General features: G+C 30.7%; 1 protein-coding gene across 1 annotated transcript; it reads right to left on the bottom strand.

Annotated features, from left to right (window-relative positions):
• Positions 1–8,751: 8,751 nt before the first annotated feature.
• On the bottom strand, positions 8,752–20,462 carry LOC133194961 (tyrosine-protein kinase receptor UFO-like). Its single transcript, XM_061330854.1, has 15 exons — positions 20,373–20,462; positions 18,482–18,571; positions 17,388–17,391; positions 17,089–17,208; positions 16,886–16,988; positions 15,986–16,073; positions 15,590–15,829; positions 13,967–14,162; positions 13,525–13,656; positions 13,361–13,438; positions 12,717–12,901; positions 12,198–12,307; positions 11,335–11,497; positions 10,565–10,701; positions 8,752–8,999 (listed from the first exon to the last, which is right to left on the bottom strand). The coding sequence occupies exons 1-15, from the start codon at positions 20,460–20,462 to the stop codon at positions 8,822–8,824; spliced, it is 1,914 nt and encodes a 637-aa protein (XP_061186838.1). The 3' UTR covers positions 8,752–8,821.
• Between the last annotated feature and the right edge of the window lie 459 nt (positions 20,463–20,921).

The raw sequence follows: 20,921 nt of genomic DNA, 5'->3' as shown, positions 1-20,921 counted from the left end.
AATAATTTATTGAACATATATTGTAGAGTATGCATGTTGGTGTTTATTATTTATTTTTCAACATGTTGAAACATTTGTATGAATTGATGGAAGTATAAACTATTCTGTGTTAAGGATAGTAAATAATTTCCTTAATTTATTGTGCTAGCATTATTTAAGTAATTACACTGTCGTATTTCTTGCAATTTTGACAATGATCTTGGTTTTCGTTGTAATACCGAATACACTAATCATAATGTTAAGCACTATAGAAATAAATACAAGTCCCATAACAGCATTGTTAATCTTGTTAGAACGTATCTCATTCGCTTCATCTCCCTCTAGAGTTCCCAAAAACAATAACAACATTCCGACAGTGATCTGCACTAGGAAACTGAGTATCAGTAGAACCATCACCATATAATAGTACTCGTAGGCATCCCCTCGGTCCAGGAGGGCTTTCAGCTGCGCGGCGTTTGCCACCAACAAACCGATATCTAGGAGGCCCTCTGCTACTGTTTTCTTCCGTTCGTGCATGTGATGGTCCCTTTCCTAAATAAAACATTTTTAAGATATTATTTTTCTCATTTCTACAACATCTGTGCTATTTTTACAATCGGATAATCTATTCATATCAATCATGTGGCAAAGTGCACAAACGGAGGGGGTACTCCTTCTAAATTATGATAACATATACATTATACAATAGCACAAAGATTAAAAGGTTGTACCCTTCAATAAAACTGTATGTTGATCAAAGAATTTGTGTTTTGTTGCTCCTCTCATGGAATTACTTCCATGGCCATGATGAGGCTGTCTCATATTCGTAGACAAAAAAAGAAAAAGAAAAAAAAAGAGGTGTACAGCACTATAAGTAGACACAGAAAGAGTAGCAACCAGGTTCGTCAAGATTTGGAACTCTTCAACTCCAGAGAATTTTTTTTTATAAAGTTCAAATTATTGCATATGTCCTTAAGCTTTCAAGGATAGAGGTCTTACCGTTTCTGAAGATTTTCCGACTTCTGCAGGTTTCCCGATTTCTTTCTCAGACATTTTCAATATTTATTAATGAAGTAAATTTTCTTTAACACTAAGTTATGAAGAGGATATTATTGTTCGTCCTACATCAGTGTTAAATTTCACAACATTTACGGTAGCTTCATTATATTAACAGGATGCTGTAGATAGTGTGGTTAGGGAAATGTTGATGCTATATGGTAATTTGTACACTAGACAAGGAAATGATACAAATGAAATATGGTATGATTTTAGTACACTACGGTCATCTGATAAATAAGAAAAGCGTGCTGCTGTATAACTTTCTCTTGCTTCAGTAAGTAGTAAAAAAGAAGCAGCCATTTAATGTGGACATTTCATTCATATTAAAGTTGATAACACACATTTAGAAGAAAATTGAATCGAAACAAAGGGCAACTCATTTAAGGAAGTCACTGTGTCCCCTCTTAACACACATGCTAAAATATTTAAACATGAAGTAGAAATCACGAGATATGAGACAGAGTGACAAACTTCTGAAATCGAACTTAAAAACTACAATACCACAAAAAGTGTGTGTAATTCGACAAACTGTGACACTGCTGTTCTAATGAAAAAAAGTTGTGAATATTTCTTAAAAATAAAATTTGCTACATATACCTCTGATTGAACAGTGCAGGAAACATATTGAAACACTGATATATAGATATATCTTTGATTCATAAACACGGTAGGTAAATGAGTAATGTTTTATTAAAGGGGGAGGTATTATATAAGATAAAAGATGCCTAAAAAATCACTGTTACATCTTAAAAAAAATAAAAGAGGACACATTCTAAGCCCATGTGAATCCTTATTCGTTTTATTTTCATTTTGTTGTCTGTGTTGAATTTTCATTTTTTTCTATTCCGAGTTTTGTTTTTTTATATACATGTAAAAATAAATTTGCTCTTTAGAATATAGCAAGAGAAGGTAATAAAATCTCTATGAATTCACAGTACTTTCTGAAAAAAAAAAAAAAAATTAAAAAACAAAAGCAATGAAACGTTGCTGCAAAAATGTGTAAAATTTAAATCATTAATACTCATAAGTCCTGAGTAGAAAATCCAATGTAAAATATAGAATATTTCACGTTGTTTAATACTCTGAACAATGTATAGTTAGATATCTCATCACTCATGGGAAGTTTTCCGTAAAAATGAAAGAAAATATCCGGCTATACAAAGAATTTATGTTAATCTTATTAACATTTAATAGTAGAATGCACCTTACATAATTATATAGTGAATAAATCATAAAAATACAAATAAATACACCCCCCCCACACACACACACATACACACATTCAGTATATTACATATGTTTTTTTTTTTTTTCAAATAAACTATATATTTTAATTTTCAGTTGAAAACTCATTTTTAAGTACAAATACAGGACGAAAAACTATCCTTAAGCATTTACTTAATGTTTAATGGTGGCTTATAGAAGTTAATTCCTTTAAGCCACCATTAAGCCGCCATGAAGCTGCAGCTTTTAGGTGCTTAATGTCCAAACTTAATTAAACCACCTTTATGCATCAAGTCTTAAAACTAACTTATTGAGTTTAAAGTATATTTCAATATCATTTACGCAAAATCTTATTCAATTCGTAATTTTGTCTCGCTAATTCTAACATTTATGTCAATGCGTATAAACTCAGGCACCGAGAACAGCTTTTGGAATTAAATGCCTTTAAATTTTCGCTACCAAAATCAGTTTAAATACTTGTTTTAGAATTATTTTTATCCATAAACACATAATATATTAATTTTTAGAATTGTTGTATTTTTCTTTCATAGGCGTATTCGAGTGTGGGTCTTATAAATGTTGCATAAATTCTACCCATTGAAAATTTTAATTTCTTTAATAGCTCCAATTTCCTGTAAACACTATTTACAATGCAATCCATATATTCGGACCAGGATAAATTTTGTGAAAACCTAATATAAGGGGCGATGCACTGCCACGTATTCCAGTAAATTACAATGTACCTTGAAAAAATAGTTTGGTAAATTAGGCTTGTTTTTTAAGGAAAAAAAATACAACCCCAGTTTTTGATGAGTTAAATCTTAAGTGTCTTCTGCTCGACCATTTATCAAAAAATATCAAGATCATGGTTTTAAAAATATTTAATATCTAATAAATTAAATGACGCTTGTTTAAATGAAATATCATCAGCAAATAGTTTGCACACTGATGGCATATTTTCGAAAACATCATTGACATATACATGTATTAAAAATAAAAGAGGTCCAAGAACTGAGCCTTGAGGCACACCTGCATATACATTGGATGAAAGTAGATCTTTTTACATAATTTTTGTGATCTGTTACTCAAGTAACTTGTGAACCATTGTAAGAGATCGCCAGATATACCCTAAGTTTTTAATTTGAAAAGAAGGCCATTGTACCATACTCTAACAAATGCTTTAGAGAAATCACAAAAAAAAGACATACAACACAATTTACCTTCATCAATACTTTGTACAATACAATGATATGTTTCTAGAAGTTGGTGCACTGTGGAGTGACCCGGTAAAAAACCTGCTTGATATTTGAAAAATAAGTTGTTACAATGAAAATAATTGTATACACGTTTAAAAATTATTCTCTCAATAATTTTACTTACACAACTTAACAACGACACAGGGCTGTAGTTAGAAACTGATGACGGATCTTCGTATTTGAAAAGAGGCAAAACATAAGCCATTTTCCAGCTAACAGGAAAAAATAATTCTCTGACAGGGAATTATTAAATAACATCGTTAATGGATTTGAAACAGTGGAAGCAGTGCATTTTAGAATTTTGTGACTGGTATTTTTGACTGTTTTTGGAACCTATAGCTTTATTAACCGGAAGTATAGAAATGATATCGACTACCTCTTGCCCATCAGACAGGATATTAGTAAGTGTGTCATTGCATAACGAGTAAAATTCCGGTAGAGCTTGATTCGAATCGTTAATGTCGGAGATAAATGAACAGTAACTGTTAAGTGCTTCAATATTAATCTTGTCAAGATCAGAAAAAGCTAAATGATTTACTCCATTGTCGGTAGAAATTTGTAATGGAGGTATATCATTTGATGATTTATTATTAAATAAATCTTTCATTAAACTCCCAATGTATCTTGTTGTTATTTTTGTTTGAGTCTACCTGGTGCGTCCAAATACAGTCATAATCATTAGAAATAGATAATTAGATATAGCATATTTGTTCATGTTGTTGACAGAGTTTCGAACTTCTTTAAATTTAGACCAATCCGAGTCTTTTTGGTTCTCAATGCTTTATTTTGTAATATATTTCTTATTCTTATAATTTTGAGCAAAACGTTAACTGAATCAAACCAAGGTTTATCGCGTTCACGAATGCTAATTGTTTTTTTCACATATGCATTGCCTAACTCCAGAAAGAAAATCTGAGAAATTTTCAGTAGCCGTGTCAATTTCATCAGCATCGGTGATATATTGAGCCCAAACACAATTTTGTATTAAAGAATTTAATTAATGAAAATCACCATTTTATAATTCCAAAGCTTTCGATTATAAGCATGATTATAGCTAAATTTTGATCGCTAATAGCTCGGAGTTTTTACCGTTAAAAAATAAAATATTTCGATTTTTTTACAAGACCTTAAAAAGTAGTATAATTTGCAGTGTACTATGTAGAGTATTTTTATTATGAGTATTTTTTTTTCTTTAAAAAGTATTAAAGAAAGATAACTTTTGCTGATGGTCACATTTTTTTACAAGCAAAGATACAAAGTGACATTCTTACTTTAAAAGCATCACTTCATTATGTTTTCTGATATGAATTTAATATGTATGGCACTTAATATTATTTTTATATATACCTCATATTTTTAATTTTATGTTGTGATAATAAATTAGTTTTCTCTATTAACTGTGTCAAATTTTCTTCATAACATGGTAAGACATGAAATTATTTTTGGAAAAGTAAGCCCCGCTTCATACCTCAAACCCTTTTCCATTTGAATCTAATGTTTTAGTTGATTATAAAAATCAATATTGGGAATTTTTATTTTTTGATGAAATTTAAAACATAGGGACATTAGGCCTTAAAATAACTGATTTCAAATAAATAAATAAATACCATTCAAGAACTTCTCGAACACCGAGCAGTGACTGGTGCAATTTCCTCTGAGACTGACATACCTAGATCGTAAGCCATATGGAATCATGATATGATAATTTTAGGCAAAATGATAAAAAAAAGGAAATGGGACACCAGGAATATTCAGATTAAAAGCCTTTCACAATTGTGGATCTTTCAATATATTGTTAATTTTTAAAAATATATTTACACATGAATGCAGTTCTCTACAGTATAAAGTTCTTGAGTTGATGTTGATGAAGAATAAGAACCGATAAACGTTTTTTTCTAAACACGAGGAGAATGAATTTGATATTCTTGAATCGTTTGTCGGTATGCAAAAATCTAACACAATTTTCCCATAGATACTTATGTGTGACATGGATGTACATTGTAGTATTTAAAAAAAAAGCAATTTACCCCAGTACATATATATGTGTCCCTATAGCTGAGGCAGGGGATCATTGAGACATAAAAGTTACTTCAACATGATAATATTATACAGTACTGTTACATGAGTTTATTTCTTGCATACACTTATCTTTCATACCTCACTCATACTGTTGCACGTATATGCATAAACCATAGTCATGATAATTAATTATTCCAGTTAAACACATATTATAAAGAATTCATTATTTTGTAATATCTATGAGTGCAGGTGTATTACGCTAAAATATCACGTATGAATACTTAAAGAGAGTCATTCCTATCTTCTATTAAACATGTCCAATTCACAATTTTTCATAAAGATTAATTTTTGACATTTATAACAATTTAATATTTCACATTTATACCCAATAAAGGATGGTAATTCTTTTCTTATTTCTTCTTCTATGTACATGTATATATGCCTTTTCACAGTTTGAAAGACTCCGATGACTACATAAATGTTGTCAATTTGGGACTCCAGTATCTTTTAGCATGAACTAAAAAGGGAATTGTTCTTTCATCCTTGTTAATATGTCATCCCATAATTCACTAACATATGTGCATCCTCCAATTAAGTGACCTAAGTGTTGTATTTAAACAAATAGTTAACAATATGACCTAGCTACTACATTAGAAAAAAAAAATTTCTTCCAGCATTTTCATGTACATCAAAAGGATTTGGAGGTAAATAGCTAGATTAAACAAGAATTTATTTAAGGATGCTGATTGTTAATTCTTTTAATTAATTGCTAATCAATAAAACGTCGTCGATTTATCTAAATTGAAAGCCACAGTAATAGACTTCTTCTTTTCATGTAGAAGTTTTTGAATAAATTCTGCTAACTATGAATATAAAAATAGGTCTGCTAATAAACTACTAACAATTGGTACCCATTTGAATTCTGACGGATTGTTGAAAGACTTGATCTCAAAAACGGCATAGATATTGTCAATTAGAAACTCAAGCTTCTTTTTGATATCAACCTCGGAGTACTTGTGTGTACAATAAAATTGGTTTTTTAAAAAAAAAACTATTTTGCAATTGACCAACAAGGCAAGTAAGTTTTCGAGTACCAGTTTCATTGAAAAAGCATGATGTCTAAAAGCCTGTACTTTAATTAATGGTTTAGAACTGTTATATATAAAGTGTTGAAAAGTTTTGATGTTATTGATTTTGGTAAAATTTTGTGACTTAAATTTTTTCTAAAAGTTCCTTGGAGTTTTTAAGTATCCATATCTGATTAACACCACTTCTCTTTTTTGTTGTACAGTTCTCCTGAAGTTTCTCCTTCACTCCTGTTAATATTCTAGTGAGGAGTAAAGAAAGACGCGTTTTAGAACATTTACCGGAACCCACTCTGTGTCTTTGTTTGTAAGGATTTTTATTCAGTTTGGGAATCCAGAATAGGTATGGTACTTCAAATTCAATTTGATTGTTGGGAATATTAATATAAATATTGTAAACTGACATATGATTTTGAAGAATTTCCTCCTTAGAAAAGGATCTATGAGTATTGATTGGATTACCACTTGCAGAACTAAATCCAAGTTCCTGTAAAATACAAATAAAATAATGAACATTACAAACAAAGACAATGTTGTTTCTGCTTTGTCAGTTGGGACTAGTACATACTGATCGAGTAATCTATCTAATTCTTTTCTCACTTCTGAATTACTGAAGACAAAAAGATAAATGGTTTTCATATTGCCCCTCAGTCACTTAATGCGAGATTACAACATCCATCTGATTCTTTAAATCCATTCTGACAAAGTGTCAAGGTTTTCTTTTTCATGTTTGCCCATCGCCTGGCGTAATCTTTCACAGAATTCATCATATTTATGAAATAATGACCCAAATTGAAAGATAGGGGTTCTCTTAGTTTTGGCCCTTTTAAACTCAGTTAATAAGGTCCTCATCATTAACTATATTTACGTCACTAGTAATGACGTATCCAGCACGTTGTAGGGTGAAGAACATGAAAACGTTGGAGGATTATGTTTTAGATGTTCGAAACATGTATCGTGGCACTGTAGAGTTTTTGTAATTTAAAAATTGGGAGCTATAGTACATTTAATATTTGTAAGAAATACAAGGTGTGAACTCCAACTTGGAAATGAACCTGGGGATGGCACCAATTAGTATTACATGTAATACATGTACTTCTTTATCCTAATTTAATGATTTGAGAAACTGAACATCATTACGTAATAGTGCATCAACATCGTTAAGAAAATAAACTAATTTTTATTTCAGATAAAAATATGCGAGACTCGGTAAGACAAGTAACAGAGAAACAGATATTTTGATTTATTTGCATTAAAAGATATAGCAAACGGACATTTTTGGCCAATGATTGAATGTCCCAAAAGGCTTTTGATTAAAACATAGGTAGGGCAATTAAAGCATGAAGATCTCATTGATTTAATTTATCTGTGCATGTTTAACGAACGTTCTTGATTTAAATTATTCTGTTACATTTAGGTTGATATAAATACACGTATTAAGCAAGGCATGATTTTTTCCCCATTTTTATTGGATTTTTAAAATTTTTTTCTTTTTTATTAATAAGTAACATTAATGAAAACTGTGTCACAATTGCTATAAATTGATATATTTAAATTTGAAAGAGGATATTTTCTTAAACGATCTAATTTTTGCGTTTTTATCATTTCGGTTTTGTTGTCTATTTGTGTGTGTGTTTTTTTTGTGGTTTTTACTTTGATATATTTTGGTTATTAAAATGTTACTTGAAACGCCATAGAAACACTCTGTATGCAATTCATAAAGTTTTCATAAGCAGACTCGAATTAAACTCCCATCAACACTGGGGCATTGTACAGAAATGAATATGATGAACATTGTAAATAATTAAAATTACAGCAGAAAATTCAATGTAAAATTTAGGATATTTCACTTGTTAAATGTTCTGAACAATATACTATTAAATATTATAGTAATGAGAAGCCTCCAGTAAAAATCACATGAACATACAGTTATATACATGCATGTTAATTTTCTTATTATTTGATTGCAGACTCTAACAAATACAGTGTATCGGTGAAGAAAACATATACACAGATGAAGTATATCAAAAAGGCTTATATCAAATAACCTGTATAATCAAACTTACAGTAAAAATTCGATTTTTCAGAACGACAAATTGTCTTTTCCATATGCAAAAAACATGGTAGCACTTTATAAAATTTTTATCAACATAAATATGCACAAAGTCTGTATTGCAAAATTTTCCTCTTTGAAATTGTTCAACAATCAAAATCTACTTCTGTGCTGATGTTTATATCCTCTATATTTTCGAAAGTATTTTCTTTCGAGAAATGCTGATCTCTTGTTGCAATCAGACTAGTAAGCTCTTCCACGATGTCTGAGAAAGTAGGTCGATTACAAGGGTCTAGTGCCCAACACTTTTCCGTAAGTCTGTACCTAAATTGAAAAATTCCAAATTTTTATAATTAAGATTACGTCAGCATTGTTAAATGAACGACTTATTGGTAAGATTGTATTAGAAAAAATATGAAACTTATGTAGTGGACACGCAAGTCTGAACTATTAGGGCATCAAAAGGGATCAAAAGTTTTTCTTAAAACATAATAGGAAAATTCTTTGTCGTCTCAAGAAGAGATCTAAAGATTAATATATTTGATATTCATATTAGGTCTCCATCTAGATATGAAATAAACATTTTTTTGAGAAATATTAGGAAAGAAATCCCTAAATTTATATCCCAAAACTTTTAATATGCTATTTAAAATCAAATCTGTTTCAATTTCTGGTCGTTTGTTAACAAGATTTTATTTCCCTTTGGTCCAATTTGGAATGACGAACAGAGGCCAGTTACATACATTGTACTATACCTGACTTTACGTGATTACCGTATATACAAATAGAAAAAGGGAACCAACGTCAGCCCGAATTTACATGGAGGGAAAACTGAACAAAAACACTTCTTATTTTCACAAAAAAAAATTACCTTGCACCAAGTGGAATAATAACTTGAATCATTTAGCAATAATTATTATTGAATAAAAATATTATCAATATCATTTAAGAAGCGTCGTGCCTCATAATCCCGAAATCCTGTTGGCTAGTTGATGTAGTTTAAGTAGTCTACTCAATTCGCTCAAGACTGCATATAAGATTTAATAGGTCAACAATGTTTTTCTAGTGCATGTTTGAACAATTACTTTCCTGCTTCCGATTTGCATGGAATTTTCCAAAATGTCGTCTGCCCAATCCTCACTGTATACGAAAAGAGCCACCGTAAGTTTTAAATCGGTGAGATGGGATGCTTTAATTGCATATATGTTAAGAAAAAGATCCGTATTGTATTTGTATCTGTATTTTGCATTTTCCAGCTTCGAAAAGACTGCGAAACTGGATTTAATGTGCGAATTTTGCCTTGTTTCAGTGAACGACTTAAAGTACATGGACTCGCAAGGCTGTATATCGAGTTAGTATAACCCAACTTAAACGCTCTTTACATAGGTAAATGATTTAGGTCATATTATTATGTTATTTTCTATAAGAAATGGAGTATTTGTTAGATCAGCCCCGTGTAAATTCTCTTTGACGTTAGTTCTCTTTTCCTTTTTGCATATATAGTCATTACGTAAAATTAAAAATAGTATTTTACCAGCCTCTGTGGAAGCATGCACATTAGGCTATTAAGTTATAGAAAAAATAGAAAAAAAAGAAACACGTTTTAAAGGTTACCCTGGTTACCTAACAAAAATAAATTTCTTTGTCTAAAGATTGTCTTCAGCCTTTTTATGATATCATTAAAGACAGAAATTGTGTTAAAGGTAAAAGAAAAAGTCTGCCAATATAAATATATTTTTAAATGGCAATTTCACTTAGTAATACCATATAGTAGCATATAATATCACTTCACATACATTTTCGATTTTTAGATTTCATTAATTATTAAAACTAAAACAGAACGTTTACATGTTTTCTACAGCATTTATCAAAATTAAAATTCTGCTCACACAACATCCGGACAGTACAACGGTTTATGTAGTCTACGGTTTGACTTTAAATATTTAAGCATATCCCAACCGTCAACTTCCGGGTATGGCTTACTTCCTCTTGTCAAAAGCTCCCAAAGCACTACACCATAAGACCACTGCATTTTAAAAAATAATCATATTGCAAACTGACTAATATTTATATTATGCTGAAAGTAAAAGAATTGTGCTTTTCTTAAAGGGCCATAGACACATATTCTGCGAAATTCTCGGTAAATTTCATGATTTACATATTGCAAGAAAGGTACAGACAGATGGAAAAGCGTGTTTATAATTTTTAAACTAAAAACTACATTAAATAATTAATATTTTAAAAAAATGTAATTCGTTTTGTATAAATAAAAACATTTAAATAATAATTAAGCCCATGTTTTTAAACAAAAATGTTTGTTGTAATGTTATCGTTAAATACTGAGATTTTTCATGTAAGTTCAATTAATTAAATTTATTTTTTAAATGAAATAGAGAAATTCCAAATTGTTAACAAAAAAGGCAATGCATGTGAATCTATGCCCAATGATAATAATTATTGAAAAAAAAATTATTCAATTGAGGAACTAATGGTCTTGCTGCTTAATAATTGATATGCATGTACAACATTTTGTTGCCATACCAAAAAGGTTCATTTTCAAAATTGTTAGATGTACATGATGTATCATTTTACAGTCTTAAACTAGCTCTTCTAAATGTTTGATTTCTGGGTTATTCTTTCATAATAATAAAACTCTGACCACATCCGATTGTGTGTTATAGATGCCTTTCTCTAGACTTTCTGGTGCCATCCATTTAACCGGAAGTTTACATTTCTGATTACTGCTGGTGTAGTAATCTTTTTCATAGATATCACGTGATAATACAAAGTCAGACACAATGGCGACTTCATTTTCATCCAGCCTGGAATTAGATGAAATATATGGAGTTAATGAACAGTATTCAAGCTCAAAAGTCCATTAAACAATACAAAATAGGAGCAGAACAAACACGGACCTCCAATCATCAAAGGTGGGATCAGGTGCCATGGAGGAGTGAGCATCCCCTGCCGACCGGTCACACCCGCCGTGTGCTCCTTGTCATGATCGGGAAATAACGAAAAAATCCGTCGACAATTCAGTGTGTAAAAAATGGCCTAACAATTTGTATGAAAAACGTCAGTCAGCATTTGACTCAATGATAAATTGTATTTGCTAACAAGGTCATTGTATCGACCATAGAACTTACGAATTGATGCCTTTAAACGAGACAGCTGATATTCTTGTTTCATCAACTTGTTTATCAATAATTCACCTCGCTTTACAAATTGTACATACGTAGAGCATGCTCTTGAGTATCGAATCAACTGAGAGATAGATATCAAATGTTGACAAATACTAGAAAATCCCAAGTATTGAAATGTCTCGGTCTGCTACCATGGCAACCAAGACGCGTAGGGATCATTTTTTAATTTAAATTTGTTGTGTCAAGCTTTTATAATGAGCAAAAATCTATCAAAATCTTTGATTTAGTGAAAGGGTTGTTGTTTAGAAGTGTATACAACAGTAGTTGTTACTTTATTTCATATTGTAATTAATGTCAAAGAATTACACTGATGACTTACAAGCAGTTTCTTGCAGCTAAATCACGGTGAACTATGCATTTAGTTGATATATACAGCATTCCTTTGGCAATGTCAAGGCCAAACTGCAGTAAACGAATGAGAGTCAGCACCTAAAAAGATTATCAAACGATAAAACATATTTATTTACTACAGTGAAACGTGTTTTCTAGTAAATATCTCCTCATGTCCAAAATCATTTTGACGATGATATATTGTTTAAAAAAGTAATAATACAAGAAACTGGAACACAAAACCCAAAAACTTTCTATAAGCAAGCAGATAAAAAATAAAATACAAAAAAGGATGATATTATTGTTAAAAAAATGTGCTTCAGGTGAATAAAAATGAATACTAAAATTGATTGAAATTAATATACTCAATAGCTATTTTTTTCGAAGTGAATTCGCTTAAATAGTTTCAAACGATGCACGATTTAAAGATCTAGAGAACGGCATGGATGAAAAGAATGTTAAAGTTATCTGATTTACCAAAAAAGCGATTTCATAAAAATCTACGTACCCTGTCAGTTTTCATGATAAATGTCAGAAGATTCCCATGTTGCATAAAAGGTAGAACAATAAGTGGCATTTCGTCTAAAGACAGACAAATTCCTGTTAGTGGCATTACATTTTCGTGCTGAAAATTAAACATCTGTAAGGCCTCATTAATGAACTCATCGATGTCAATTTTCCTTGGATTGCGTTCTGAAAAAGCAATTACAATGGATTAACAATTGATTAATTAAATGAAAAAAGTAACCCCTAGCTTATATGATATTCCAGTCTGAAATTATGCATATCTATTAATGCATACTTAAAGTCAAAAGCTGTGATTCTGTCAATCGCATCTACACTGATTGAGGATAAAGCAAAACTCGTTAAGTCCTTTATAATGTATAACATACGTTGATTTCTTCGTATTGTACAAAGAAAATTCCAAATGGCTTTCTTTATTTGTTGAAAATTGAAAGAGTCAAAGAAAAGGTTAAAAAAAAAATGTAGCGGTTTCATAGTCCTTGTTTTATTTTGTGAAACATATGACCTGGGCACGATTCGACAATAAATTGCTGCATAATTTAACTTGAGGTAAGAGTGACCTACTAAATGGGTTTTGGAAAAAAAAAATCATGATTTGTTATGGTTATTTAAAAAGATAAATCATACTATGCAACGTTTTGACTGCAACTTTCTCCATGGTGTTTCCACATTTTAGAGTTCCCTCGTATACAATTCCAAAGTTTCCTAAGATTGAAAACAAATTTTTTACATTAAGTTTTTGATATTCACGAAAAAGCCGTATTGGGAATTTTTAGAACATCTACATGTACCTTGACCAACAACATCCCCAAGATGTAGATCGTCTGACGAAATAAGTAAGTGTTTATCCTTAAGCACAACCATAATGCTTTCACTAACTCCACGTCTATAATTTGTAGGAGAAGTTAGCAGCATTTCGTATCCTGTAGATATAATTTTTTCATTTAAATTTACTTACAAAATTATATGTGACAATTTTTTTTTGAAAATTAAAAATTTAAAAGTAACCGGTCTCTAGAAAAAGAAGGTTTTTTATTCAAACGTTCACTGTCTTTATTCTATAATCTTTGATTTAGTATTTGATAATTACAATTATTACAGATTTAAACTGTACCGTTAATAAAAAAAGTCTATTTCATTATCCCTTATTCATCGATATCATGCACATAATGAATCATTGCCAATCACAAAAAAAAAAAAAAAAAAAAAAAAAAAAAAAAAGAACAAAAATACCTAAATTGATTTCCTGATTATCAAATGTCTCTAACTCTCTCCTGTTTCTTCTTCGATATAGGCAAGCCATCAAAACAAGACCAACAACGATTGCAGGGACGGAAACAAAAGCTATTACTTCATACTGAAAATGACTGGTTCTTTTGGTAGGATACTGCAGAGACCCAATAACAGTGGTAAGAAATCCCAGGTGCACCTAAAGAAACACGTACAATGCAATCAAATGTCGTATAGTAATATTGAAGTGTACATGAGACAATTTTAAATAGCATACTATCAGAAAATCTCACATCCAATCAGATCTCAAGATGATATAAAAATTTCTTACTTACTGCAGATCACCAAATTTTTGCGACACCTAATTTTTGCGAGATGGTCATTTGTTATTTATGTGCGAGACATAATTTTCATGAAATTTGGTTGTTGTTCTATATAATCTTAAGTGAAATGAATTTTTGCGAGCAAGCAGTCTCGCGTAATTACGCCGAAATAAAGTGAATGAAAAGTGATTTACAGTAATATTTCCTGCAATATGGATTCACTGGTTGTCTTAAAACAGAAAAAAAAGATTAAGATAGTTTAATGAATTTGATTCCACACACTTCGTATGATAAAAAAATTAAGCACTGGAAAACAATTACTTTCAGAGATAAGTAACTACTTCAAGTGGAGATACTTGCTTTCATGTATATATTGCCGTCATTTGAGAAAAGCTTAGGCTCCGAGTATGGTGGTATACATGTTATGTTTGTATCATGTAGTTCTGTTATAACACATTCGCTTTGACCAATTAGGATTTGGTAATCGTTTTCAGCGGCCACCAGTGTAAAGTCTTCTCCCTGAATGACAGCATATTTTCGTTTATGAGCTAAAGTTTGAAATTTTTTTTTATTATAGACAATATGCAAGAACTCACTTATCGAGCCACATCAAGTTATTTGACTTTTCTTTCATATTGAACTGAAACGAAATTGGTTTATCATTTAATTTTGTAAACAACATTGAATATACGTTTTTAAATGCTACAAAGTACATAATGGTGATTTCATGGTCAGTTAAGTAGGTCGGAACTGTTAAGGCAGGGAGCTGCACTGCAAAGTGACAAGCTGTGTTGCAGAATACCCGACAGAGTTGATAATCATTGTCTAAGTTTACACCATTAACCAACACGAAAATCTGAAGTCATCTTGTTTGTCATAGTTTTGTTTTTAGTTGGGCATTATCGTCTATAATCAGTAAATTATCCAAAAATGAAACTGGTGTCTTGAGTTAACTGAGACAAGTCAAGTCAAGTCGACATATGAATAAAAGCAACCGTTATTAATTCCTCGATATATTCCTGTAAATATGATATGATATATGAAATTTTTCCTGTAAATGTCGAGTTGAAGGCCACAACAGGAGTTATCTTCTCGTGTATTTTAAAAAAATAAATTCTGCTTCATATGAAAATACAAACATGTCAGCTTACAAAGGAGAACATTTATTGTTCATCGGATTTCCAACAGATTGTTGGAAGACCAGGTTTCCAAAAACACATGTCAGTGAGGACTTCAGCAACCGAAAGACCTTGTTTCTTTCTAAAGGCCTCATGTCTGACTACGGTACCTCATAAATACTTACCGTGATGACTATTGTATTGTCTCCGGCTGCGGGATCAAAGACAAACGTTTTATTGTTGTTTAGGGGGTTGAATGTGGGATCCCTCTTATAATCAACTTTGTTTGGTAATATGTACGTAAAATCATCGAACTGTAGAGTTAAGCTAAACGAATCTATTGTATTCCCTCTTAATGCTCTTGGTGACAAAGGGGGGAATTTACAAAGTATAAGACTCGAACTTTTCCTGTGACAGAGATTTTTCTGTAAAACACAATTTGTTCGTGTCATTTTTACATCAAAACATCAAAACTTATATCAAAACAATGTTTCTAGACATAGAATTGTCAAATATGTGATACAAACATTTCATCTTATATAATAACATATTTCATTTAAAAAACTCTTCAAATTACATACCATATATTTGGTAAAAGGAGAAATAACTGTCATTTCCTCTATCTCTGCAACAAATCCGTCACCAAAGAGTTCGAAGTTCAAACCACCACTAAAAACATCGTAAAAAATAGCAGTTTACTTCAAACAAGACAATAATACCTAAATAATATAATAAGCAGGGATCCGTCTAAAGATTATCCATCCAATATGATGTTAAATTTAGAAGCACGAATACAAAGTATTTTTAATATATAAAAATATTAAATCATTTTAATAAAACATCCGACAATTTATATTTTAATGGTGATTGTACATATTTTCTCAGTCTAGAAAAAAAGAAAAAAAAGAAAAAGAAAATAGCTATACAGAATATAATCAAAAATCATTTTTCTAAAATAAAGAAGTATTTGTTTCTGAAGTTTTTTAGGGGATGGGTTGGTGGGTGTAAAGGAATGGGAAGAATACATTTAACTGTTTCCATTAAGAAAGAGGATTTTCTATTCGTGTCCTCTTTTTTTAATTCAAAATGAAAAATGAAGACAATGCAATTTCAGAAATCGACAATTTTTTTTTATTCATTTTCGTTATTGAATAAGTTAAGAATTGGTGTGGTCACCAATATTTATGTTAAAACAGATCAATAATGTATCGGTATTCCATATTCACAGTCAAAGGATTGGTGAATCCACCAATTTGAATAATCAAATATCTTCAAATAAAGATTGATCTTGGTGGTTCCACCAAGAAAACAATTGTTTTGTTTTTGACAATACATAATTCTACAATTCATTAAAAGAATTGGTGAACTTACCAACAAAACAACTGAAATATCTTCAAGAAAACTTGGTGATTCTACCAAAAATACAAATAGACAATTCAGCTCAAATTTTATAAAAGCAATCTGGTGAAATTCTCAATTACTTTTGATAATGACGATACTTAAAAAACGACGTTGGTGAATCCACCAGTGTTAAGACACTGAAACAACCCATTGAGAGAAACTGAGTGGAGGAACCACCAAAAACTAAAAAAGAAAGTATAACTAAAATTGTCCCTAATACAGAGTCGGTGGACTCACCAAAATGCAAAAAATCAACTAACAAGACATTCTCAATTTTACTCACAAATACTTGGTGGATCCACCAAAAATACAAACAGGAATACACAAGAATACTTGAATGATATACTGTCAACATTATCCGTGTAATTATCTATAGTGGGCAGTTTGGTGGATCCACCAAAAGCTAAAAATCAAAAGGCATTCATAATTTTCCTTTACAATTACCTAGTGACACTTCCTTAATACATTTATGTACACAAGGACAAAAAGCTGGTGGATCTACCAGAAAAGTCAAAAATCTACATGTAACCCAAAGTTCAACTAAATTGTCCTTAAATACAGAGAGGAGTTTGGTGGACTCACCAAACTGTAAAAAAAAAATCAAATAACAAGGCATTCTCGATTTCACTTACAAATACTTGGTGGATCCACCAAAATGCAAATAGGAATACTCAAGAATACTCAAATGATATATTGTCAACATTGCCTGTGTATTTATTAAAAGTGGGGAGTTTGGTGGATCCACCAAAAGCATTAAAATCAAAAAGCATTCGTAGTTTTCCTTTACAATGACTAAGTTCGTTTCTATACACAAGGACAGAAAGCTGGTGGATTCATCAGAAAAGTCGAAAATTTACATCTTACCCCCTCTTTATGTTGATAGGTTCGCAATTCAACAATAATTGGTACTATCAACATGTGATCAAAATAAATATGAAATACAATGTCAAAAAAGTGTATACAATTTCAAAAACAAATGTGCTTCCTCCAATAAGGCACAGTAGTATATAAACAATATATAAAAATAACCCTCCATGTACTGTTTTATCTGCACCCCAATACACAGCTGAATGAAACACTTTTTTTTAACTCATTTTTTCAAACGAAAAAATACTTTTCTTTGTTTCTTTAACGTCCCTTTGTAATCGGAGAATTTTTCCTTGCCTGCACCTAGTCTGCATGTCCTGCAGTGGGTGGGAAATCACGACGTAAGGATTAACACTTAACTGCGTGACTCTCGAGCAAACGCTCTAATACTTTGACATAGGAGCCCCAAAAATCATCTTGAGCTAAACATTTCAATTCATACACTCCCCTGATGAAATCTTTGGGTGAAGCAATCAAAATACATTAACTTAGTATTCTCATATACAGATATAGAAAACATTAGGAATTCATACTGCATATGTAAAAGGGAACAATGAGCTGAGAGGATCATCACCATTTAAATAATGAACACAGCACACACTTTAAGAATAAAAAAATAGATCATGTATTAGTCTTCTATAGATTATGTAGAATTCCAAATAGAATTAAAATGATACATGCAAGTCTAACACAATCACAATATGCAAGAGTTGATATTATGCATTTTTTACTCCTAAGATTGATGGAAATATATTTGTATCCCTTTTCAGAACTTTGACATGCTTTGCGAGAGTCAAGGTCCAAATTACTGACTGTTCCAAATTATGTTTGTAAGGTGGGTTTCCTAGTTCCAGCTCGTGGGTAACATTGTGGTAAAATCCTAGTGGTTTGGCCTTGATCTGTATCATTTGACATCTGATATGAAATTTCACTTACACGTTTTAGCAATCCTTCCACTATGAACTGTTGAGTAATTCTCCCTGATGTTTCTTGAATAAAAGAACCACTATTCTTTATATATCCAATTTACTTGAAAAGCGTCATCAGAATATTATACCGATGATTTCTTGTTTAATACTTTTCTGTGGTCTCTATATAAACGTATCCTTTACACATCTATGTGCTTTCTGTTTTTACTCCTCAGACATCTTGGTGGTTACGGTCCTGCTGGGTTGTTTACCTCCATCTTCTGCCCTGTGATAGAATTAGATGTACAAAGTCTATGAATGGTGCACAAAATTTAAATGACTCTTATTTTTTGTGTTATATCTATCTATCTATCTATCTATCTATCTATATATATATATATATATATATATATATATATATATATATATATATATATATATATATATATATATATATATATATATATATAATCTTAAATTTAAACAAGTAAACAGAATTTAAAATAGAGGCCGATAGGCCATATCGCTAAATCGGTTAATTATTGAAGAGTTTAAATAAAAAAAAATGTCCCGACATTTAATCTCCACTGCATTGCCCTACCCCCAGGCAGATGCATTGAACACATTTGTATCTACATCACCTGAGGATGCTTCTCAATAAATTTTACTTATTATGGCTTTCTTATTCTTGATTTTTTTAAACTTATCCCTTAAATTCCTTTGCATAACTTTGATCAACTGTTGTGACCCCACATTACCGGCAGGGGTCATGATTTGATATTACCATGATGAAGTGTCTTGATTTTGATTGTATTAAATGCGTATCCTATATTTTTAAATCTTATATAATTAACATACTAATATACGATAGCTTTTAATTCAAGATGACGGTAGATTTTGTAACCAAATACTGTACGTATATACATAAATTAACGCATTCAAATCGTACATGTGTGTGTTTGTTGTAGGGGAGAGGGGTAAAAAATTATCTTGACAAAATGACTCTGCTTGACAATACACTTTTCACAATATTGTTATTTGATTTATTTTGTTTCTTTTTAATATGAGAACATTAAGAAAAAATCTTAAAGGCCTGTCTGCAACAGGTTTGTTCTCCGATTCTAAAAACCTGAGTTCTGGATTTTAATGTTCTATAATTTGGGTTATTTAATTTTCACTCCTAGGGACCTGTGAACAAATTGATTTACAATAAATCTTCAATTATTTCAATAGAATAGAAGCCAAATTTTATAATTTGATAAGAGCAGGCTAATCTTTGAAAACGTTTTTCTCACATTAGAACCCGAAAATATTCGTGCTTGATATAATAATAAATATAAAATAATAATAAATAACAATAATAATATAAAAATATACAGACATTTCTATCGGAAATGAGGATTGTTTTAATCATTTTATAAGTGTTTTTGTCACATGTATCAATGCGTTAATTCAAAAAATTATATAGAATGTGTTGTTATGATTCAAAAGTATTCAAATATATAATTTTAAAAAATCAAATGAGCAAAGTAAAGGACCCACGTCGTACTAACATGACAATTGTGTGTACCAACACTAGTAGAGGGAGCACACAAATAAAAAAAGGAAAGTACATGTAGACCTTCATCAAATAAATATAAACCCATTTCGTTTACAAAAATTTCAAATGTTCCATTTATTTATCTTGATATTTTTTAAAATGTTCTTCACTTCTTTATCAACAAAATATCCAACAAGATAGAAACACATTCTTCATATTACGTTTCTAACTTTCCAAATAAATGCGACTTACCATTATAACACCAACAAATTCTTCTTTGATTCTTCCAAATGCCTTCATCTTTTTAAACATGTTAAATGAGTCCTTTTCATCTGCATGCATTATGATCCAATGTATACAGTAACCCTGCCATCATTCAGGTAGTTGTCATTGAGTGTTTTAGTATATTCCATTCAAAAAGCTTAGATATAAACTTTATCTTCCATGTCTACTATAAACAATGCCATGCGCAGCCTTACTTCCTGTTACATGCGTAATTCCAACTCTCATTCGATTCAAATTATGATGTTGTAACACGTGCGGGCTCTGAGGGTCAACAGAGATTGCTATTAGTTTCATCCCCCTTTCTCCAGTATAAAAACTTTTGTTGGAAATGTAAATAACTTCACTCTTACAATCACTCAATATCTCTCTCATTCTCACTCTCTCAAAAAAAAAAATTCTTTTTCTATAACTTTTGTACATTTATATTATGTTCTATAAGGTGTATATGTAAGAATAAAAAATGTTACAAATGATATTTTTTATTTGAAAAATATTAGTATATCTTTTTACTTATCT

The sequence above is a fragment of the Saccostrea echinata genome, unplaced genomic scaffold, assembly GCF_033153115.1.
Source record: "Saccostrea echinata isolate AGI-Se365-2 ecotype Australia unplaced genomic scaffold, CSIRO_AGI_Sech_v1 ptg000029l, whole genome shotgun sequence".
Lineage (NCBI taxonomy): Eukaryota > Metazoa > Mollusca > Bivalvia > Ostreida > Ostreidae > Saccostrea > Saccostrea echinata.
Note: the sequence above shows the minus strand (reverse complement) of the source record. Positions and strands in the feature narration are given on the sequence as shown.